Genomic DNA, 24,771 nt, shown 5'->3' with positions numbered 1-24,771 from the left:
ATATCCATTAATTCTTTATGGTGGTTATCACAGTAGTTTATGAATATTTTAGATTTGAATTCCCTAGTTATGTAAAAAAAGCATTACAGATAAATTTCCTTCTGACTTACTTAGCACTGACCACAGGCAGCATTCTGTGCAAGACTCCAGGCAAACATTTGATTCAGAAGTGCTCTCAATCTTAGGGAAGCTCATAACATAGTAAGAAAATAAATCCACTAAGATGGCATTTCAATTCTTAACATCTACGTCCCACGTACAAGGGCACACACTTCTGAAAAAGGAACAGTCCTACTAGGAACAATCATATATTGACATTTACACAGTGACGGTTGGAAATGTCGATATACCATTTATTCACCAACAGACAGGTCATCCAGACAAAACCTAAACAGAGACATACTGGAACAACACGCTATAAACCAAATGGACCTAACCGATATTTAGAGAACATTTCACCCAAACATAAAAGAATATACCTTCTTCTCTACAATCATAGAACTTCCTCTATAATTGGCCTCATACTCGAATGCAAAGAAAGTTTTAACAAGTACAGGAAAATAGAAATAATTCCCTGTGTCCTATCAGACTCCCACAAATTGAAGCTAGTTTTCATCAACAGAAACAACTGAAAGCTTACAACCTCACAGAACCTGAACAACTCTCCACTGAGGAAAAGTGGGCCAAGACAGAAATAAAGGAAAGAAATTGGGCTGGAGAGATGGCTCAGTGGTGAAAAGCACTGACTGCTCTGCCAGAGGTCCTGAGTTCAAATCCCAGCAACCACATGGTGGCTCACAGCCATCTGTAATGGGATCTGACACCCTCTTCTGGTGTGTCTGAAGACAGCTACAGTGTACTTATATATAATAAACAAATAAAATTTTTAAAAGAAGAAAAAATTAAAGACCTTCTAGAATGCAATGAAGATGAATACCCAGCATATCCATACCTATGAAACTCAATCAAAATGGAACTGAGAGGAGAGTGCAGAGTACTAAGTGCCTACATTAAAAAATTAGATAGTGCATGCTAGCAACTTAACAGCACATTTATAAGCTCTAGAACAAATAGAAATAAGCACACCCAAGAGGAGTAGATGACAAAAAATAATCAAACTGAGGGATGAGATAAAATAGAAACAAAGAGAACGATGAAGAAAATCAATGAAACAAAGAGTTGTCTTTTGAGAAAAATCAACAAGATAGACAAACCCTTATCCAAACTAACTAAAAGACAGAAAGAGAATATTCAAATTAACAAAATCAGAAACAAAAGAGGGACATAACAACAGACATCAAGGAAATCCAAAGAATCATTACATACTCCATAGAATTGAAAAATCTAAAAGACATAAATAATTTTCACCATAAGTACCTCTTACCAAAGTTAAAGCACAACCAGATATATAATTTGAATAGATCTATAACCAATAAAGTAATAGAAGCAGACATTAAAAGTCTCCAAATCAGAATAAAAATGCCTAAGGCCAAACAGTTTTACCTCAGAATTCTACGAGATTTTCAAAGAAGAGTTAACACCAATACTCCTCAAATTACTACCCAAAACAGAAACAGAAGACATATTGCCCAAATCATTTTATGAGGACACAGTTACTCTGATACCCAAATCACATAAAGAATCAACAAAGAAAAGAGTTGCAGACCAAATTCCCACATGAACAAAGATGCAAAACTACTCAATAAAATGGTAAACTAAAGCCAAACTAAATAAAAAAATTATCTACCATGATCAAGTTATTTTCATCCCAGAGATGTAAGGATGGTTCAATATATGAAAAATCAGTGGCTGTAATCCACCCTATAATCAAACCGAAGACAAAAACCACATGATCGTATCATTAGATGCAGAAAAGACCTTTGACAAAATCTAACACCCTTTCATGACAAAAAGTCCTGGAAAGATTAGGATTACAAAGGCTATACCTAAACATAAAAATGACTATAGCAAGCCTAGAGCCAACTTAATTAAATAGAGAGAAACTCAAAGTAAAAATCTATTAAAATCAGGAACAAGACAAAATTTTCCACTCTCTTTACATCTATTTAATATAGGATTTGAAATATTAGCTAGAGCAATAAGACAACTGAAGAAGAGCACAGGAATACAAATTGGAAAAAAAGAAGTCAAAGTAGAATTTTATATAATATTATATTATGTTATATTTCACAGATGATATGACAGTGAACATGAGTGACCCTCAAACTTCTACCAGGGAACTACTACAGCTGATAAACACTTTGAATAAAGTGGCTGTATACAAGACTAACTAAAAAAATAATAAAATGAAATAAAATTAGTATCCTTCTTCTATACAAAAGACAAAGAGGCCTAGAAAGAAATCGGAGAGGCAATGCCTTTCAGGATAGGCTCAAATAATATAAAACATCTTGAGGTAACTCTTACCAAACAAGAGAAAAATAATTATGACAAAAAAACCTTCGTCTTTTAAGAAAGAAACTCAAGAAGATATCAGAAGGAAAGATCTCCCATGCTCATGGATTGGTAGGATTCACAGAATAGAAATGGCCATCCTCCCCAAGGGTTTTTACAGATTCAATGCAGTCCCTATCAATCCTAGTCAGAGCAATTAGACAACAAAAGGAGCTCAAATGGATATAAATTGTTAAGGAAGAAGTCAAAATATCACATTTGCAGATGATATGATACCATATTAAGTAACCCCAAAAATTCCACCAGAGAACTACTAAACCTGATAAACAACTTCAGCAAAGTGGGCTGGATATAAAATTAATGCAAACTAATCAGTAGCCTTCCTCTAGTCAAAGGATAAACAGGCTGAGAATGCAATTAGGGAAATGACACCCTTCACAATAATCCCAAATAATTTAAAATATCTCAGTGTAACTTTAACTAAGCAAGTGAAAGGTCTGCATGACAAGAACTCCAAGTCTCTGAAGAAGAAAACAAAGATCTCAGAAAATAGAAAGACCTCCCATGCTCATGGATTGGCAGGGTTAATATAGTAAAAATGGCCATCTTGCCCAAAGCAATCTACAGATTCAACGCAATCCCCATCAAATTTCCTACTCAGTTCTTCATAGAGTTAGGAAGAGCAATCTGCGAATTCATTTGGAAAAACAAAAAACCCAGGATAGCAAAACTATACTCAACAATAAAAGAACTTCTGGGGGAATCACCATCCCTGACTTCAAGCAGTATTACAGAGCAATAGTCATAAAAACTGTATGGTATTGGTACAGAGACAGGCAGGTAGATCAATGGAACAGAATTGATGACCCAGAAATGAACCCACACACCTATGGTCACTTGATCTTTGACAAAGGAGCTAAAACCATCTGTCTTAGTTAGGATTTTATTGCTGCGAATAGACACCATGACCAATATAAGTTTTATGAAGGACAACATTTAATTGGGGCTGGCTTACAGGTTCTGAGGTTTGGTCTGTTATCATCAAAGCGGGAACATGGCATCATCCAGGAAGGCATGGTGCAGAAGGAGCTGAGTTCTACATTTTCATCCGAAGGAAGCCAGGAACAGACTGATCATCCTCAGGCAGCTAGAAGGGGGATGTCCAAGCCCACCCCACAGTAACACACTTCCTCCAACAAGGCCACACCTTCTCATAGTGCCACTCCCTGGGCCAAGCATATGTAAAGCATCGTACCATCCAATGGAAAAAAGACAGCGTTTTCAAAAAATGGTGTTTGCTCAACTGGTGGTCAGCATGTAGAAGAATGCAAATTGATCCATTCTTATGTCCTCGGATAAAGCTCAAGTCCAAGTGGATCAAGAACCTCCACATAAAATCAGGTACACTGAAACTAATAGAAGAGAACACGTTGGGGAAGAGCCTCAAACACATGGGCACAAGGAAAGTTTCCTGAACAGAACACCAATGACTTATGCTTCTAACATCAAGACTCCTCATAAAATTGCAAAGCTTCTGTAAGACAAAGAACACTGTCTTTAGGAGAAAATAGCAACCAAGAGATTGGGAAAAGATCTTTACCAATCTTACATCTAATAGAGGGCTAATATCCAATATATACAAAGAACTTAAAACGTTAGACTCCAGAGAATCAAATAACCCTATTTTAAAATGGGGTACAGAGCTATTCAAAGAATTCTCAACTGAGTAATATTGAATGACCAAGAAGCACCAAAAAAAATGGTCAACATCTTTAGTCATCAGAGAAATGCAAATCAAAACAACCCTGAGATTTCACCTCACACCAGTGAGAATGGCTAAGATCAAAAACTCCGGCGACAGCAGGTGTTGGCAAGGATGTGGAGAAAGAGGGACACTCCTCCATTGTTGGTGGGATTGCAAACTGCTACAACCATTCTGGAAATCAGTCTGGAGGTTCCTCAGAAAATTGCACATTGTACTACCTGAGGATCCAGCTATACTACTACTGGGCATATACCCAAATGATGCCACAACATACAACAATGACACGTGCTCCACTATGTTCATCGCAGCCTTATTTATAATAGTCAGAAGCTGGAAAGAACCCAGATGCCCTTCAACAGAGGAATGGATACAGAAAATGTGGTAAATCTACACAATGGAATATTACTCAGCTATCAAAAACAATGACTTTATGAAAATCATAGGCAAATGGATGGAACTGGAAAATATCATCCTGAGTGAGCTAACCCAATCAGAGAACACACACACACACACACACACACACACACACACACACACACACACACACACACACACACGGTATGAACTCACTGATAAGTGGATATTAGCTCTAAAGCTCTAATTAACTCAAGATACATCCATGGACCACATGAAGCTCAAGAAGAAGGATGACCAAAGTGTGGATGCTTCACTCCTTCTTTTTTTTTTTTTATTTTATTTTTTTTATTATCTTGAGTATTTCTTATATACATTTCAAGTGTTATTCCCTTTCCCGGTTTCCGGACAGACATCACCCTCCCCCCTCCCCTTCCTTGTGGGTGTTCCCCTCCCAAACCTCCCCCCATTGCCACCCTCCCCGCATAGTCTAGTTCACTGGGGGTTCAGTCTTAGCAGGACCCAGGGCTTCCTCTTCCACTGGTGCTCTTACTAGGATATTCATTGCTACCTATGGGGACAGAGTCCAGGGTCAGTCCATGTATAGGATTTAGGTAGTGGCTTAGTCCCTGGAAGCTCTGGTTGCTTGACATTGTTGTACTTTTGGGGTCTCGAGCACCTTCAAGCTCTTCCAGTTCTTTCTCTGATTCCTTCAACGGGGGACCTATTCTCAGTTCAGTGGTTTGCTGCTGGCATTCGCCTCTGTATTTGCTGTATTCTGGCTGTGTCTCTCAGGAGCGATCTACATCCGGCTCCTGTCGGTCTGCACTTCTTTGCTTCATCCATCTTGTCTAATTGGGTGGCTGTATATGTATGGGCCACCTGTGGGGCAGGCTCTGAATGGGTGTTCCTTCAGTCTCTGTTTTAATCTTTGCCTCTCCCTTCCCTGCCAAGGGTATTCTTTTTCCTCATTTAAAGAAGGAGTGAAGCATTCACATTTTGATCATCCATCTTGAGTTTCCTTTGTTCTAGGGATCTAGGGTAATTCAAGCATTTGGGCTAATAGCCACTTATCAATGAGTGCATACCATGTATGTCTTTCTGTGAGTGGGTTAGCTCACTCAGGATGATATTTTCCAGTTCCAACCATTTGCCTACGAATTTCATAAACTCGTTGTTTTTGATAGCTGAGTAATATTCCATTGTGTAGATGTACCACATTTTCTGTATCCATTCCTCTGTTGAAGGGCATCTGGGTTCTTTCCAGTTTCTGGCTATTATAAATAAGGCTGCCATGAACATAGTGGAGCACGTGTCTCTTTTATATGTTGAGGCATCTTTTGGGTATATACCCAAGAGAGGTATGGCTGGATCCTCAGGCAGTTCAATGTCCAATTTTCTGAGGAACCTCCAGACTGATTTCCAGAATGGTTTTACCAGTCTGCAATCCCACCAACAATGGAGGAGTGTTCCTCTTTCTCCACATCCTCGCCAGCATCTGCTGTCACCTGAGTTTTTGATCTTAGCCATTCTCACTGGTGTGAGGTGAAATCTCAGGGTTGTTTTGATTTGCATTTCCCTTATGACTAAAGATGTTGAACATTTCTTTAGGTGTTTCTCAGCCATTCGGCATTCCTCAGCTGTGAATTCTTTGTTCAGCTCTGAACCCCATTTTTTAATAGGGTTATTTGTTTCCCTGCGGTCTAACTTCTTGAGTTCTTTGTATATTTTGGATATAAGGCCTCTATCTGTTATAGGATTGGTAAAGATCTTTTCCCAATCTGTTGGTTGTCGTTTTGTCCTAACCACAGTGTCCTTTGCCTTACAGAAGCTTTGCAGTTTTATGAGATCCCATTTGTCGATTCTTGATCTTAGAGCATAAGCCATTGGTGTTTTGTTCAGGAAATTTTTTCCAGTGCCCATGTGTTCCAGATGCTTCCCTAGTTTTTCTTCTATTAGTTTGAGTGTGTCTGGTTTGATGTGGAGGTCCTTGATCCACTTGGACTTAAGCTTTGTACAGGGTGATAAGCATGGATCGATCTGCATTCTTCTACATGTTGCCCTCCAGTTGAACCAGCACCATTTGCTGAAAATGCTATCTTTTTTCCATTGGATGGTTTTGGCTCCTTTGTCAAAAATCAAGTGACCATAGGTGTGTGGGTTCATTTCTGGGTCTTCAATTCTATTCCATTGGTCTATCTGTCTGTCTCTGTACCAATACCATGCAGTTTTTAGCACTATTGCTCTGTAATACTGCTTGAGTTCAGGGATAGTGATTCCCCCTGAAGTCCTCTTATTGTTGAGGATAGCTTTAGCTATCCTGGGTTTTTTGTTATTCCAGATGAATTTGCAAATTGTTCTGTCTAACTCTTTGAAGAATTGGATTGGTATTTTGATGGGGATTGCATTGAATCTGTAGATTGCTTTTGGTAAAATGGCCATTTTTACTATATTAATCCTGCCAATCCATGAGCATGGGAGATCTTTCCATCTTCTGAGGTCTTCTTCAATTTCTTTCCTCAGAGTCTTGAAGTTCTTATTGTACAGATCTTTTACTTGCTTGGTTAAAGTCACACCGAGGTACTTTATATTATTTGGGTCTATTATGAAGGGTGTCGTTTCCCTAATTTCTTTCTCGGCTTGTTTCTCTTTTGTATAGAGGAAGGCAACTGATTTATTTGAGTTAATTTTATACCCAGCCACTTTGCTGAAGTTGTTTATCAGCTTTAGTAGTTCTCTGGTGGAACTTTTGGGATCACTTAAATATACTATCATGTCGTCTGCAAATAGTGATATTTTGACCTCTTCTTTTCCGATCTGTATCCCCTTGATCTCCTTTTGTTGTCTGATTGCTCTGGCTAGAACTTCAAGAACTATATTGAATAAGTAGGGAGAGAGTGGGCAGCCTTGTCTAGTCCCTGATTTTAGTGGGATTGCTTCAAGTTTCTCTCCATTTAGTTTAATGTTAGCAACTGGTTTGCTGTATATGCCTTTTACTATGTTTAGGTATGGGCCTTGAATACCTATTCTTTCCAGGACTTTTATCATGAAGGGGTGTTGAATTTTGTCAAATGCTTTCTCAGCATCTAATGAAATGATCATGTGGTTCTGTTCTTTCAGTTTGTTTATATGATGGATCACGTTGATGGTTTTCCTTATATTAAACCATCCCTGCATGCCTGGGATGAAGCCTACTTGATCATGGTGGATGATTGTTTTGATGTGCTCTTGAATTCGGTTTGCCAGAATTTTATTGAGTATTTTTGCGTCGATATTCATAAGGGAAATTGGTCTGAAGTTCTCTTTCTTTGTTGGGTCTTTGTGTGGTTTAGGTATAAGAGTAATTGTGGCTTCATAGAAGGAATTCGGTAGGGCTCCATCTGTTTCAATTTTGTGGAATAGTTTGGATAATATTGGTATAAGGTCTTCTATGAAGGTTTGATAGAATTCTGCACTAAACCCGTCTGGACCTGGGCTCTTTTTGGTTGGGAGACCTTTAATTACTGCTTCTATTTCCTTAGGAGTTATGGGGTTGTTTAACTGGTTTATCTGTTCCTGATTTAACTTCGATACCTGGTATCTGTCTAGGAAATTGTCCATTTCCTGAAGATTTTCAAGTTTTGTTGAATATAGGTTTTTATAGTAAGATCTGATGATTTTTTGAATTTCCTCTGAATCTGTAGTTATGTCTCCCTTTTCATTTCTGATTTTGTTAATTTGGACGCACTCTCTGTGTCCTCTCGTTAGTCTGGCTAAGGGTTTATCTATCTTGTTGATTTTCTCAAAGAACCAACTTTTGGTTCTGTTGATTCTTTCTATGGTCCTTTTTGTTCCTACTTGGTTGATTTCAGCTCTGAGTTTGATTATTTCCTGCCTTCTACTCCTCCTGGGTGTATTTGCTTCTTTTTGTTCTAGAGCTTTTAGGTGTGCTGTCAAGCTGCTGACATATGCTCTTTCCTGTTTCTTTCTGCAGGCACTCAGCGCTATGAGTTTTCCTCTTAGCACAGCTTTCATTGTGTCCCATAAGTTTGGGTATGTTGTACCTTCATTTTCATTAAATTCTAAAAAGTTTTTAATTTCTTTCTTTATTTCTTCCTTGACCAGGTTATCATTGAGTAGAGCATTGTTCAATTTCCACGTATATGTGGGCATTCTTCCCTTATTGTTATTGAAGACCAGTTTTAGGCCGTGGTGGTCCGATAGCACGCATGGGATTATTTCTATCTTTCTGTACCTGTTGAGGCCCGTTTTTTGACCAATTATATGGTCAATTTTGGAGAAAGTACCATGAGGAGCTGAGAAGAAGGTATATCCTTTTGCTTTAGGATAGAATGTTCTATAAATATCCGTTAAGTCCATTTGGCTCATGACTTCTCTTAGTCTGTCTACATCTCTGTTTAATTTCTGTTTCCATGATCTGTCCATTGATGAGAGTGGGGTGTTGAAATCTCCCACTATTATTGTGTGAGGTGCAATGTGTGTTTTGAGCTTTAGTAAGGTTTCTTTTACATATGTAGGTGCCCTTGTATTTGGGGCATAGATATTTAGGATTGAGAGTTCATCTTGGTGGATTTTTCCTTTGATGAATATGAAGTGTCCTTCCTTATCTTTTTTGATGACTTTTAGTTGAAAATTGATTTTATTTGATATTAGAATGGCTACTCCAGCTTGCTTCTTCTGACCATTTGCTTGGAAAATTGTTTTCCAGCCTTTCACTCTGAGGTAATGTCTGTCTTTGTCTCTGAGGTGTGTTTCCTGTAGGCAGCAGAATGCAGGGTCCTCGTTGCGTATCCAGTTTGTTAATCTATGTCTTTTTATTGGGGAGTTGAGGCCATTGATATTGAGAGATATTAAGGAATAGTGATTATTGCTTCCCGTTATATTCATATTTGGAAGTGAGGTTATGTTTGTGTGCTTTCATTCTCTTTGTTTTGTTGCCAAGATGATTAGTTTCTTGCTTCTAGGGTATAGCTTGCCTCCTTATGTTGGGCTTTACCCTTTATTATTCTTTGTAGTGCTGGACTTGTAGAAAGATATTGTGTAAATTTGGTTTTGTCATGGAATATCTTGGTTTCTCCATCTATGTTAATTGAGAGTTTTGCAGGATACAGTAACCTGGGCTGGCATTTGTGTTCTCTTAGGGTCTGTATGACATCTGTCCAGGATCTTCTGGCCTTCATAGTTTCTGGCGAAAAGTCTGGTGTGATTCTGATAGGTCTGCCTTTATATGTTACTTGACCTTTTTCCCTTACTGCTTTTAATATTCTTTCTTTATTTTGTGCGTTTGGTGTTTTGACAATTATGTGACGGGAGGTGTTTCTTTTCTGGTCCAATCTATTTGGAGTTCTGTAGGCTTCTTGTATGCCTATGGGTATCTCTTTTTTTAGGTTAGGGAAGTTTTCTTCTATGATTTTGTTGAAGATATTTACTGGTCCTTTGAGCTGGGAGTCTTCACTCTCTTCTATACCTATTATCCTTAGGTTTGATCTTCTCATTGAGTCCTGGATTTCCTGTATGTTTTGGACCAGTAGCTTTTTCCGCTTTACATTATCTTTGACAGTTGAGTCAATGATTTCTATGGAATCTTCTGCTCCCGAGATTCTCTCTTCCATCTCTTGAATTCTGTTGGTGAAGCTTGTATCTACAGCTCCTTGTCTTTTCTTTTGATTTTCTATGTCCAGGGTTGTTTCCATGTGTTCTTTCTTGATTGCTTCTATTTCCATTTTTAATTCCTTCAACTGTTTGCTTGTGTTTCCCTGGAATTCTTTCAGGGATTTTTGCGATTCCTCTCTGTAGGCTTCTACTTGTTCTCTAAGGGAGTTCTTTATGTCTTTCTTGAAGTCCTCCAGCATCATGATCAAATATGATTTTGAAACTAGGTCTTGCTTTTCTGGTGTGTTTGGATATTCCGTGTTTGCTTTGGTGGGAGAATTGGGCTCCGATGATGCCATGTAGTCTTGGTTTCTGTTGCTTGGGTTCCTGCGCTTGCCTCTCTCCATCAGATTATCTCTAGTGTTACTTTGTTCTGCTATTTCTGACAGTGGCTAGACTGTCCTATAACCTGTGTGTCAGGAGTGCTGTAGACCTGTTTTCCTGTTTTCTTTCAGCCAGTTATGGGGACAGAGTGTTCTGCTTTCGGGCGTGTAGTTTTTCCTCTCTACAGGTCTTCAGCTCTTCCTGTGGGCCTGTGTCTTGAGTTCACCAGGCAGGTTTCTTGCAGGGGAAAAGTTGGTCCTACCTGTGGTTCCAAGGCTCAAGTTTGCTCGTGGGGTACTGCCTAAGTCCTCTCCGCTGTGGCAGCAACCGGGAAAATCTGTGCCGCTCCTTCCGGGAGCCTCCGTGCACCAGGGTTTCAGATGACGTTTGGTGTTTTCCTCTGGCGCCTGGATGTGCACAGAGTGCAGTCTCTTCTGGTTTCCCAGGCGTGTCCGCCTCTCTGAAGGTTCAGCTCTCCCTCCCACGGGATTTGGTTGCAGAGAACTGTTTATCCGGTCTGTTTCCTTCAGGTTCCGGCAGTGTCTCAGGCGCAGGGGTCCTGCCGCTCCCGGGCCCTCCCCTACGGGAACCCAGAGGCCTTATACAGTTGCCTCTTGGGCCAGGGATGTGGGCAGGGGTGGGCAGTGTTGGTGGTCTCCTCCGCTCTGCAGCCTCAGGAGTGCCCACCTGATCAGGCCGTGAGGTCTCTCTCCGCTTCACTCCTTCTTAAAAGGGGTAAAAAAAATATTCATAGGAGGTGATATAGAGGCAAAGTTTAGAGCAGAGACTGAAGGAATGGTCATTCAGAGCCTGCCCAGATCTAGCCCATATATTTACAGCCACCAAACCTAGACAATATTGCTGATGCCAAGAAGTGCATGCTGACAGGAGCCTGATATAGCTGTCTCCTGAGAGGCTCAGCTAGAGTGTGACAAATACAGAGGTGAATGCTAGCAGCAAACCATTGAACTGAGAATGTGGTCCCTGTTGGAGGAGTTAGAGAAAGGATTGAAGGAGCTGAAGGGGTTTGCAACCCATAAGAAAAACAATGCTCCAGCTGCATGTGTAGCAGAGGATGGCCTTGTTGGGCACCAATGGGAGGAGAAGCCATGGTCCTGCCAAGCCTGGACACTCAGTGTAGGGGAATGTCAGGGCAGGGTGGAAGGGGGGGTGGTTGGGAAGAGGGAATACCCTTGTAGGAGAAGGGGGATGGGCATAGGATAGGGGGCCTATGAATGGGAAACAGGCAAGGGGAATAACATTTGAAATGTAAATTAAAAATATCCAAAAAAGAAAAAGAAAAGGAAAAAGAACTGCTAAAAAAATTTTTCAGCATCCTTAACCATCAGAGAAATACAAATCAAAACTTCTTTAAGATTCTATCTTACATCTGTTGGAATGGGTTAAGATGAATATCACAAATGACATCTCATGCTGGTGAGGACATGGAACAATGGGAACACTCCTTCAGTCCTGGGGGTGGGGGGCTAGAGGTGGGAACCTTGTACAGCACAATGGAAATCAAAATGGCCGTTTCTCAGAAAATTGGAAATTAACCTGACTCAAGACCCAGCTCTACCACTCTTGGGCATCTATCTGAAGGACACTCTTTCTTATCACAAGGACACTTGCTCAGTCATGCGTACCATGGCTTTATTCATAAAAGCAAAAAGTGCAAACAATCTATACGTTCTGCAACAGAAGAATGGATAAAGAAAATCTGGAACATTTATACCATGGTGTATTATTTATACCATGGTGTATTATCTATACCATGGTGTATTATGTATACCATGGTGTATTATCTATACCATGGTGTATTATCTATACCATGGTGTATTATGTATACCATGGTGTATTATGTATACCATGGTGTATTATGTATACCATGGTGTATTATGTATACCATGGTGTATTATGTATACCATGGTGTATTATGTATACCATGGTGTATTATGTATACCATGGTGTATTATGTATACCATGGTGTATTATGTATACCATGGTGTATTATGTATACCATGGTGTATTATCTATACCATGGTGTATTATCTATACCATGGTGTATTATCTATACCATGGTGTATTATCTATACCATGGTGTATTATCTATACCATGGTGTATTATTTATACCATGGTGTATTATTTGACCGTTTTTTAAAAAAATGATATTGTGAAATTTGCAGGCAAATAGATAGAACTAGAAAAAAAAGTCATCCTGAGTGAAGTAGCCAGACCCAGAGAAACAAAGAAGGTATGTATTCTCTTATAAGTGGATATTATCTATTAAGTAAATAATAGCCAAGCTTTAATCCCTAGATGCATCAAAGTTAGGTAAAGAGAAGGGCTCTAGGGGGATGTAAGAATCTCCCTTGGGAAGGGAAGTGGGAGTGAGGAGGAAATGCATGAAATGGGATCAGGATGAGGGTGGGAGGGGCACAGAGAGAGGGGGAGGGGCAGTATGGAGGAGTAATGTGAAAAGGCACTGCAGTGGAAACTTTCCGCAATCTATGAAGGGGTCCTAGTATTGACTGGTGTAAGGCGGGATACTAGGTCTGAACTAGCTATCTCTTGTAGTCAGCAAGTGTCCCAGTGGCAGGACTGGGTTGCATCTGGTTGAGTTGAATGAGGGGGTTCAGTGGAGATCTCCCAACAGTCAAGGCTGATGCTAGGGCAGAGGGTTGCTCTCAGCAAACTGACAGGGGAGCACAGGGGAGCCTCATTGCCTAGGACAACATCCACACCAATCACTGAACATGGAGAGGGCAAGCTGGTGCCTGTATGGAGCCTTCTCTGATTTCAATTTATTAAGTATTTTTCATATCTTCTATTTGATAGCTATTAAATTTCTCAGTCCTAATAAATTAGCTGAAAATCAAGTATTTAAAGTGATTCTTCCTAACATAAAACAAATGATCAATATATTCTTAACAAAATGGAAAAACATAGGCGTAGAAAAATACTGCAGATTCAATGACATATGGAGCTAGGGAACATAGAGAACTAAAATTCTGAGGGTAACAGAAGTAAATACCAGAGACAGGTTTGTGGAGAGAAGCGGTGGGCCTTGGTGACCCACATATGAAAAGAGGGGTGTACGAGAGGGGCCAGTACGCATATGTAAAACTGTCTAAGAACAAACTGAATTGATAAGAAATGTACAGTCCTTGTACATTTGAACATGAACAGGTACTTGTTATATAAAAATGTTGAGTAAATACATATTTAATTAGCGTATAAAAGATAAAGATTTTAGATGATTAATAAAAGAAAGTTTTAACTGAAATCTTCCCTACCATTTTCCTCCTCAAGTGAGGAATTAGCAATTGCATAAGCTGAATTGTTTTTCTCTTTTTGGGGATGGAGGGTGGACTGCCTATGTAAATGAGAGATCCTTTACTATTAATCAGACTACCTAACTAATCTACACTGCCAGTCAGGAGGACCTATAGTCATGGAGAGGTCTTAACTGCACAGAAGAAACCTAGAGTTTAAGGTTAACATGATAAACTCAGCCATCATCCTAACCTTGGGAAGTATATAAACAAAGGAACGATTTTAACCAGGGGATTTAGTAGCAAATAATACACAAAGAAAAACTTCCTTATTGTATTAGTATAGTATTAAGTAAAGGCTTAAGTCTTCATAAAGCTGCAATGTAGAGAAGTATGTGATGTCAAAATCATGGATTTGAGGAATTACGTCTGGAATTCCATCGAAATGTATTATCTAAGCAGGAATTAGTGCACATGGAACCCACTGTCGTCTGTCTGGGCCATGTGTTTACTTCATGGTATCATGTAATATAAGAGGTAAAGGTATCTGAGGCTTAGCATTCAAGTTCAATTGCTTTCAAGATGTGGAAGCAGAGACTCAGGGGGATTTACAAGTCAAACGTCAATAAAAACTCAACCCATGGAAGGGGAAGCCCTGGGTCCTGCTAAGACTGAACCCCCAGTGAACTAGACTGGTGGGGGGAGGGCGGCAATGGGGGGAGGGTTGGGAGGGGAACACCCATAAGGAAGGGGAGGGGGGAGGGGGATGTTTGCCCGGAAACCGGGAAAGGGAATAACACTCGAAATGTATATAAGAAATACTCAAGTTAATAAAAAAAAAAACAAAACAAAAAACTCAACCCATTAGAGCCTAAAGTGGAGACATGACCAAAAAATGCCTTCATAAAATATCAAAATTAACAGTGACTCTAAGTACCCGATAGTCAATGCTGATGATACAGTACAACAGGTAGCAACCGCTGCTTTGCTAAGGAAACCACATAGCTGCAGGCTGGGCTAGGGGTGCAGGGATGCTGAACGTGGGGGCATGTTAATAGTCAAAACACGTTTCCGAGAACTATTCTATAACATGGCTGTCACAGGTTATGATAACTCAGTATTTATTCCCAATTTGCTGAGTAAATTTTGTGTGTGCTCACTACCAAAACCATGTCAGATTAGTTAGCTAACAGAATGTGATTGCCCCACAATATGTATGTGGACACATATGTGTCTAAGTAAATATACATCAAGCCATAACCCTTAAACAGTTTTGTCAGTTAACGTTTGCAAAGCAAATATAGGATAGGACAATTAAATAAGTCAACAGGACTTAAATGTCCCTCTCTGTGCATCTGTTTCAGTTAGGGACTCCTATCCTGGAAGAATGAGAAGCATAGAAGCAAGCTGGGGAAGATGGGCTGGTTCATCGCACAGCTCGTAGCCCACCATCTAGGAAGCAGAGCAGAATTCTCGGAAGACACCCGGGGGCAGAGTGGATAGAGGCCATGGAGAAGTGCTGCTTACTGGCTTGCTCAGCCTGCACCCAGGACCACGAGCCCGAGGTGGCTCTATGCATGCTGTGCTGGGTCCACTCGCATCAATCACTCACTGAGGAAGTACCCCACAGGCTTGCCTACAGCCAATCTCATGGAGGCATTTTCTCCACTGAGGGGTCCCTCTCAGACACTCCAGCATGTTTGAGGTTGACAAAAAACCTAAGCAGCACAGCCTCTCTCTACAGAAAAGACCACAATCATTTCAGCTTGGTTTTATTTTTTTTACCTTATGTTTTTTTATCATATTTTATCATATGGCATAATCACATACCATAAATATAATTTTTGCTCATTTGGATACTTTATAAAAGAGCTCAACACTCAAATATGCACAACTTGGTGATATTTCATTCATTTTTACTTTTTCACAATTAATTTATTTTCCTGATACGGTGTTCTAGTCCATTACAATTTATTTAAAAAAATTCCCAGGCTGGAGAGATGGCTCTTGCAGAGGGTCTTAGTTCACTTCCCCACACCCACTCTGGGAGCTCACAATCTCCCCTAATTCTAGCTCCAGGGCATCTGCCCTCCTCTTCCAGCATCCGTGGGCACTGCATCATGTGAAACTAAAATAAATAAAAAAATTCCCTTCCTCTTTCTCTATTGTTTTATGGCTAAATTACATATGGATATAAATTCCTTCCTTCTTCAATTTGGATACACTGAACTTTGCAAATCAATTACATGGAGTATTTCATGGGTTCAGGTATGATTCTTGCAATGAGTGCCTCTGCTCTGTTTTCTGTCCTACCTACTAGAATTACATGGGATGTAGACCTTTCCCTTACATATTCTCTCCTGACTTCCTCCCTTATCTACTGTTTATCGCTATCACTGTATTCTGGGAGGTTTCTCCTTCATATAGTTCTTCAGCTCAAGGAATCTCCCTACACTTAGATCTAACATAGATAAATGTTTCCTTTAAGTTCAGTGATTATATTCTTCTTTAATTTAATATGATGTTGTTCACTGCTATCATAAGGATAGAACTCAGGCTGTCAGGTGTGGTGGCAAATACCTTTACCCCAGAGTCATCTCAGTAGTCCTTAACGTTTTTAATAATGTAATGTATTACAGTTTCTTCTTAGTAGATTAAACACACGCGCGCGCACACACACACACACACACACACACACGCACACACACACACGCACGCACGCACACACACGCATGCACACACACACGCACACACACACACATTAGATGACCCTGCAGTGCACCATTATGCTCTAGCACTTAACTTAGTATCAGCTCGGAGACAACAAGAGACAGGGAGCTCAAAGGAACAACTTCATCTTAGGAAATACACAGATAGAGATCTGAACTCATATATTGCTGTCTTTGAGGTAAAACTTCACTATTTAAAAGACAGTTATATTACCACAAAGTATATTTACCCACAAATTATTTTTAATTCATCAAAATATGAATAGCATTAATTAATCCTCATACCTAACTTGATACCTAATTCATACCTAAAGTGAAGGTAATTTTCAACTGGATGGCATATTCCCCACTAACAGTTTGTTAGTCTGGTGCTTCTCAAAGGCACTGATGTTCGGACCCTAGCTTCGAACTGCTCACAGCACAGTGTGGGTACATGCTGCATGCAGAGAGAGGCTTGCTTATATTTAAAGCTGCTGTGCGGAATAAGATGATCAAGTAGTTCTAAGTAAATTAAGTATGTAAACAGGATCTAAGACAACCTGATCTAAGATTTATCATCACACAGTACAAACAAATAAAACATACTGCCCAGAGCTGCAGGGGGCTCAGCAGTTAGAAGCACTTTCTGCTGTGGCCAAGAACAGGTTTCAGTTTCTAGAATCCACAGTAGATCTAACCTCCTCTGGGCTCCAAAGGACCCTGTAAACATTTGATAGACAAAAACTCACACAACATACACATATAAACATAAAAAACAAAGCAAAAACAACAACAACAACAACAACAACAACAACAACAACAACAACATAAGAGGCACATGCCTTTAATCCCAGCATTTGGGAGGCATGGGCAGGCAGAGCTCTGGGAACTCGAGGACAACCTAGTTTGCTATTGTGTTCTAGGCCAGCCAAAGGTACAGAGTGAGAACCTGTCTCAAGAACAAAAAGCCTAGTGTCTCTGAAAATTAAAACACCTGAATTATAGTGTCCATCTTGTCTACTCTGAAATAATAATTAGATGTCCTGAACAAAGCTCAGGACATACACGATAACTGATTTAAATGTATATGATCAATTGGATTATACTGTGATAATCTCAGTGCGTTCGTTCAGCATGCAGGTCCGTTTCTGTGATATACAGCATTCTGCAGTGCATCCCTGAGCTTATCAACTTTTCCTGAGGCATTTAAGATATTTTTCTTTCATTTTTGAGATTATAATATAATTACATCATTTCTTCTTTCCCTAACCTCCCTTCAAACCTTCTTATATGTCTCTCTTTCAAATTCATGGCCTCTTTTTCCATTGTTATTCCAAGGATGCACGTGCACACATACACATACACATAGACCCCTCAATATAGCCTGCTCAGCTCATACACTGTTACTCAGATATATGATTTCAGGACCAAGCATTGGTGTGCTCGTCCCTGGAAAAGAGGAAAAGAGGAGTGCTCTCCCCTTCTCACCTTCCCTAGCATTTCAACAGCATACGTGTTTCAAGAGTGCGCCACCACAGGAGCACGGCTAGGCATTCTTCTTTCTACTATACAAAGAAAACCCCGATTCAGAAAAGACATTCCTCAGGACATCTTGTTGCTGTGGTTGTCGTTGGTTAAACCTGAATGTAGTTTTAGGGCAGCAGGAATACGTTGAATGGCAGCGTTCCCTGTACAGACCAAATGTGTGTAGGCCCACTCCTACCTGCTTAAACAGCTGAAGGTTAACTGCAGTCTCCAGGAATTGTTTCATCACACTTGAGCGGTGCTTTACAAAGCTCTCCTCACAGAAGGTGATGGGCTCGCCCTAGACAGAAGCAAAGATTTTCAGGACATCAATGAAAGGTCAGTCAGAAAGAACTAGTCTCTTTAGGAGACACACTGAGTGTCACAGGGTGTATGAGATACAAAATCAACAATGGATCCTGCATAGCAGTGCAAGCTTGGAAGGAATAGTATTCTAGTGAAAGGCCTGTACGACAGGCCTCCTCTTGGGAAGCCCTGACACTCTTAAAACTGCTCAATCTCAGCCACCAGAAATCTAGCCTCAGAAAAGAATGTGTCACTTAAATGTAAATATTTAACATTAATAGCTTGATTTTTAAGTATAAAAATATCAAGTATACGTCAACAACTTGGAAAAGTCTACAGTTACTTTGCTTGCTGATTAGATAATTTTTTTAACATTTTTCCACATCAGATTTATTCATTGTTGTATGTGATGTTTGAATATTTTGCCTGCATGTATGTATGCTTGATGCCTTGGGAAGTCAGAGGACAGCATGAGATAACCTGTATCTGGAGTTATGGGTGGTTGGTAACCATCATGTGGGTGCTAGGAATCAAAACCAGGTCCTCTGTAAGAGCAGTCAGTGCTCTTAACTGCTGAACATTCTCTCCAGCCCCAACACCATTCTTGCTGTAAAGAATGTTGCATGTAATATCACTCACAATCACTGCTTGGTTTTCAAATAATGAAAATTGTTATAATTACCTTCCCTTAATAACTGCAAATACAATTCTGACTCACTGTTCTGGGTCAGGTTCCACTTGGCAACTGCCTTCAAGCTGACCAATGGCATCTCTGAAGGGTCTGAGGGGTACTCGACCAGACGCTCCGTCTCCTACCCACAAGGACTCACACTTCACACCCGGTTACTCTCATACACCTGCAGTCATCCCTTGCTGGCTGATTCCTCCCAATGCCTATACCCTAGCACATTCACTGTCCACTTGGCATACTTGTCATGTATACAGATAAGTGATTATAGTTCATGTTCAAAATGAAAGCGGAGACCAATGACAATTCACTTGCTAGAATGAACTTTGTAGCAATCCTTATATTGTAGTAAGGCATTAAAAACCATACTAGAACTGTGAAAACTATAAATTATAATTTAATTTTAAAGAGACTCTGATTTTAAAGTGCTCTGATTATAGGAATTTATAAGTAAAATGCTAGAAATTGGCTCTGGCGTATAAAAGTAATGACTAATAACATGGTGATTTAATTGCTGCCTTTTCCAGTGGGCTTAATGATGTCACACAACTACCATTTCAAGCAAAGTAGCTATAGTCACATGTGGGCATTAGTTAAAACATAAACATTAGACAAAAATCAAAGATTTGGTTCCTATGATTTGTTCATGGTAGCCTCATTTGAAGTACTCATCCTCATGACTAGTAGCAATTACAACATGTGTTCAAGAGATTTCCTTCAACATAAAAACCTCTTGGGCAGCATTGCTAGTAAAGAGAGATAATATGAACTATAAGGGAAGGCTGAAATAATCTATCAAGTATTGTCATAAACTAACATTCACCAGGCAATGACTTATCACAAAAATGATATTATACACTTGTAGTGACTTTTGACAGAAAGAGCTATAGAAGATTTCTGAATCTTACATATACAAACTGGATGACTTTACACAAATAATCTCTGGGTAAATCAAGTAGACCATAATTACTCATCCCATAAAAATTCCATCTAAGGGTGCAAGGTCAACAAAACAAACAAAAGAAAAAGAAAAAAAAAGACAATCTTGTTATAGACATGTCTACTGTACTCATGTTAATACAATCCTGTTATAGAGATATGTACTGTACTCATGTTAATACAATCCTGTTATAGACCTAGCTACTGTACTCATGTTAATACAATCCTGTTAGAGACCTGCCTACTGTACTCATGTTAATACAATCCTGTTATAGACATATCTACTGTACTCACATTAATACAATCCTGTTATAGACATATCTACTGTACTCACGTTAATACGATCCTGTTATAGACTTATCTACTGTACTCACGTTAATACGATCCTGTTATAGACTTATCTACTGTACTCATGTTAATACAATCCTGTTATAGACTTATCTACTGTACTCATGTTAATACAATCCTGTTATAGACTTATCTACTGTACTCATGTTAATACAATCCTGTTATAGAGATATGTACTGTACTCACATTAATACAATCCTGTTATAGACGTATCTACTGTACTCATGTTCCTATAATCCTGTTAGAGATGTGTCTACTGTACTTGTGTTATGAGAGCCAGCATCACAACTACTCACACTGGAAGTAGAGTAAATACTGAATGAGTGAGAGAATCAATGAAAATATGAGTGAAAGAAACTGAAGGTTCAGGAACACTTATATAGGAGGCCTATTTAAAAATTTATTCTTTGAGAACTTCAGATAACAGAGACTATAGCATAGGGACGTAAAGGACAAGACTTCACCTATTAAAGGATCCAAATTCCCTTTTTAAACTTTCATTTAAAAGGGCAAAGTTGGGGTTGGGGATTTAGCTCGGTGGTAGAGCGCTTGCCTAGCAAGCCCTGGGTCCAGTCCTCAGCTCCAGAAAAAAAAGCGGGGTGGGGGGGCAAAGTCTGAGAAAAAAGAAAAAACCTGAATGCCTGAACACACACTGCTACTGCCTAAGAATCTTACTCAGAGACACCTAGGGAATTGTTTTGCTGGATTCAGTCATTCAGGCACTCACAAGATCACTGGATCTATGTCTCCTAGGTTCCCAAATATATCTTATACAGGTAGCAGAACTGGGTGTCAACCATATGGTGCTGATTGTACAAACATACAGAATGTAAAAATTATTGGATAGAGGCTTGCACCAAGGTCTCAGAAAAAAAGTAAAGAAATTATTATAGAGTTGGGTCCACTGTAGGCTAAAATGCAATGGAGTCTAGGGTATAGATGTCAAGAAAACAGTATATCTTCCAGGGAGAGCTATAAGCACTGACTGAACGTGGTAAGAGAGAGATTATGTGTGTTATAGGTAATAGGTACATTGGATGGGGCTACCCAAGCCTTGTTGGAGCCAAGATAATAGAATAGCATCACTAGCCTACAAGTGTCAGACATGGAGCTTCAAGTAGATTGGTCACCCTGCTGTTTCTTTCTTTGACTCAGAATTTCCTTGCAATTGCTCTTCTGTTTCAGAATGCGAACAATCATTGTGTTTAGCTGTATACTGGAAATATAGATCTTGTTTTTACTTTTACAGTGGGCCATAGCCATCAGCATAAAGACTTTGTAATCTGGGCTTGAACAGGCTTTGGACTAATAAGACCATAAAAACTCTGGAGCTGTATCAAGTGCTTTAGAACCCTATCAGACACCTGTGAACTCTGGGCTATAGGCAGCATGAAATAGTTTACTATAAAGCCCAATCCGCTCATCTGCTTGAACAGCTAGTTTCAACTGAGGGAGCTTCAGTTGGAAGACTGAAAACTGTTTGGGATCTGAGACCCAGCTAGCAGAAATGGGTCAGAGCAGGCTTTGTGGGGTTCATTTTGATTCAAGCCTGGCTCTTTCCTTATTTACAAAAATATAAGGAACTTCTGATGTATGCATACTTGCTGTGAATTCCACCACTACGTCCACTAGACCTCTCTGTGCTAAACTCAATCTTCCCTTTGTAAGGTGCTTCGGTTCTTTATTTTGTCATAGCAAGAGAAGGACCTGTGCAAATAGAATTTCCTTTCAACTAGAAAACAAAAGCACCAAGAGTTCAATTTGCATGAAGTTATAAAACTCCTCTATCAAAGATTCAAACCCAGATTGAATGGTTCTTATGTTTCTATCAATTTTCTTCATGTCATATAGCATAGGAGTTTGAGGTCATATATTTGCATTCTTTAAAAAAAAGTTAACTTGTTGCTGGCTAAACGAAAAAACTAAAAATTTTTTATTTTGTGTAAGTCTGTTTACCATAACTACACTTGGTTCTATGTTTTTCTTTGTAAGGAAGAGGAAGAATAATCAATTTTCAATTGAATAAGCATGCTATTTACAAAGCATAAGTTAGATACCATAAAAAAGGTAGAATTGCTTCTCAGACATCTTAAAATGCTGTATACAAATTTAGAATTTGTGTAGGAATGTATAAATTACTCTGCTGGAAATTCCCTCAAAAATCTACCTCTAAGTAGTACCAAAATACCACTTCTACCTCCACAACATCTTTCAGATTTGGGCCTCCTGGTCAACCTTGATGCTATTCACTAGAGTAATTTCTTCTTTTTTCAATAAGGATGAAAGTCATACCTATCTCCACCCTCACTCAGCTCTGACCTAAAATGATATTAGTATCAAAACTGAACTTTGTGCAGATAGGAGAGATGGTCCGGCAGTTAAGAAAGAGTATCTGCTCCATCTCCAGCACACACATGGTGGATCTCAACTACCTGTAACTACATCGTTCTAGAGTGGCTGATGCGCCTCTTCTGCTCTCTGCAGTTACCAAACATACACATGCTGCATATACATACATGCAAGCAAAAACATTCATATACATACTATAAATAAAGTTTAAAATTAGCATAACCTTCTAATGCTGTGCTCTTTGTTGTTATAATATAAAATAAAATAAATATTATTCGTTAACTATATTATGAAAAAGGGAACAATACAAACTGCTATAGAAAAGCCACTGCAACTGCTATTAACCAATCCTGTATTAATCTTAAAATCTTGGCTCCTATCCCCTTTGGGAACCTATGGAACGTTATGATCATTTCCCTAGCAAAATGCACAAACTCAACTGGTGGCTTGCCAAGGTTTGTCTTAGTTTCATAGGAAGTCATAAGAATGCATCATGTGCTTATTATCTCCTGGTAGAAGAAACTGCAACACTACCCTCCGTCACCATCAGACATATTTAATATCTTATTCTTGTTGAGAAATCTCAGAGAAGGCCTCATAGAGCAGTGCTATACTAATATTTGTTAAGTTTCAGTTTCATTTACAAAATATCTCAAGCAGAATGAAGTGTATTCCTTACTTGCATCCCACCACTTAATTCTACTTTAGATGATAATATAGAATACCAACAATGTGATAGATAAATCACAAATATTTCCAGTATAATATATTCCTTCCAGCTGCTTAGAATACTGAGAAAAAGGAAAGGAATCACAGAGAAATGATATTTGTGTGCTCTTAACAAAATCCAAAACACCTATTTACCCAATATATTCCCCCTGAACCCCTTATTTTAAATATCACTGTCACATAATACCTGACTGAAATGACTTAACAGAAGAGAGGTTATCAACATGACAAATGAGGTGTGACAGTGTAGTTTCCTGGCAGCAGGAATGTGAGGTTGCTAATAACACTGCCATCATAGTCAAGAGGGAAACTCCAAGAACATGGTTTCTTCAAGATACAACAGCCCAAATGCACAAATGAAACCTGAGACTGTGTCAGCATAGACAGGGCCCACATAGATTCAAGTTAGATGGGGTCCCAGAACTGAAAGAAAGGAGTTAGCATGGGCTCCTACCTCTAACAAAAACTATTTGCCACTGACGGCAACTTGCAAAGGAAAAATTAATTTTCACCAGTGGAGGCCCCCTGGGTATATTAACCCAAGGCTCCATGCTCAACAGTAGGCAGTTAACATAGAATAACTCAGTGATAAAGATTTGTCTATGTCATAGTACTATGGTAGGCTTTTTGTGGAGGGGGTCTATTGGTCTTTTGCTTATATATTATGCTTTTGAACTTTGTGATTTTGTGGGGCTTTTTTTTTTAAAGACAAAAAGGGTGAAGAATTGGGTAGGTGGGGAGAATCTGAAGGGGGCTGGGAAGAGAAAGGGTAATCAGAATATATTTTATGAAAAAAATTAATTAATGAAAGAGAGACAGAGGGAGGGGAGGGAAGAGGAAAGAGAAGAGTAGGGGAGTGGGGAGGAACAAGGGTAGGGGCAGGGGCAGAGAGAATAGTGTGGAGGCAGAGAAAACTAGGCCAGAAATTAATACATAAACTCGACTAGTGCCTTGGAGGACCAAAACTGAAACTATCTGTCACCAAAGGGTCTATTTCCTTTAGTTTGATCCTCCTCAAGTTTTCCGTCTTAGATCATCATGACACACCACCGTAAGTCAGAGAGCAGGTGGGCTGTGAGTGATCCTTCCCCTTTAAACTCTCACAGTCTACCTACCCCTGTTAGGTTCACTGCATCTCACAATGCAAGACGCAGTCAATCCAACCTCAAAGGTCTCCCTTTCGTCAGGTTCAGCTTTGTCCAAAGGGCCAAAGTCTTCTTTATGTCTCAAGGCAATCTCTTACCTGTGAGTAGACCAGGCTCGCCTCAAACTAGTGATGATGCTCCTGCCTCAGCCTCCCTAGAGCTGGGATTACATGAGAATACCACCCTACCTGGCTTCAGTCAAAAATTTTTAAAGCAATGCCTAGTCAGAGAATCCATACTCAAAGCTTG

At 39.5% G+C, this 24,771-nt stretch overlaps 1 protein-coding gene across 8 annotated transcripts in view; it reads right to left on the bottom strand.

The window, feature by feature from the left end:
* Positions 1-24,771, bottom strand: part of Dennd1b (DENN domain containing 1B) — a 231,516-nt gene that overhangs the window by 44,904 nt on the left and 161,841 nt on the right. For all 8 annotated transcript variants that reach the window (XR_015635101.1, XM_087580156.1, XM_087580157.1 and 5 more), the window contains 1 exon segment: positions 18,218-18,319. Coding sequence is in view for 7 of the 8 variants with exons in the window: in XM_087580156.1 (XP_087436282.1) it covers positions 18,218-18,319 (102 nt within the window). In the remaining variant the exon portion in view is untranslated.

Source organism: Rattus norvegicus, chromosome 13 (genome assembly GCF_021556685.1).
Source record: "Rattus norvegicus strain SHRSP/BbbUtx chromosome 13, alternate assembly SHRSP_T2T, whole genome shotgun sequence".
Taxonomy (NCBI): Eukaryota; Metazoa; Chordata; class Mammalia; order Rodentia; family Muridae; genus Rattus; species Rattus norvegicus.
This window is presented reverse-complemented; position numbering and strand designations above follow the sequence as displayed.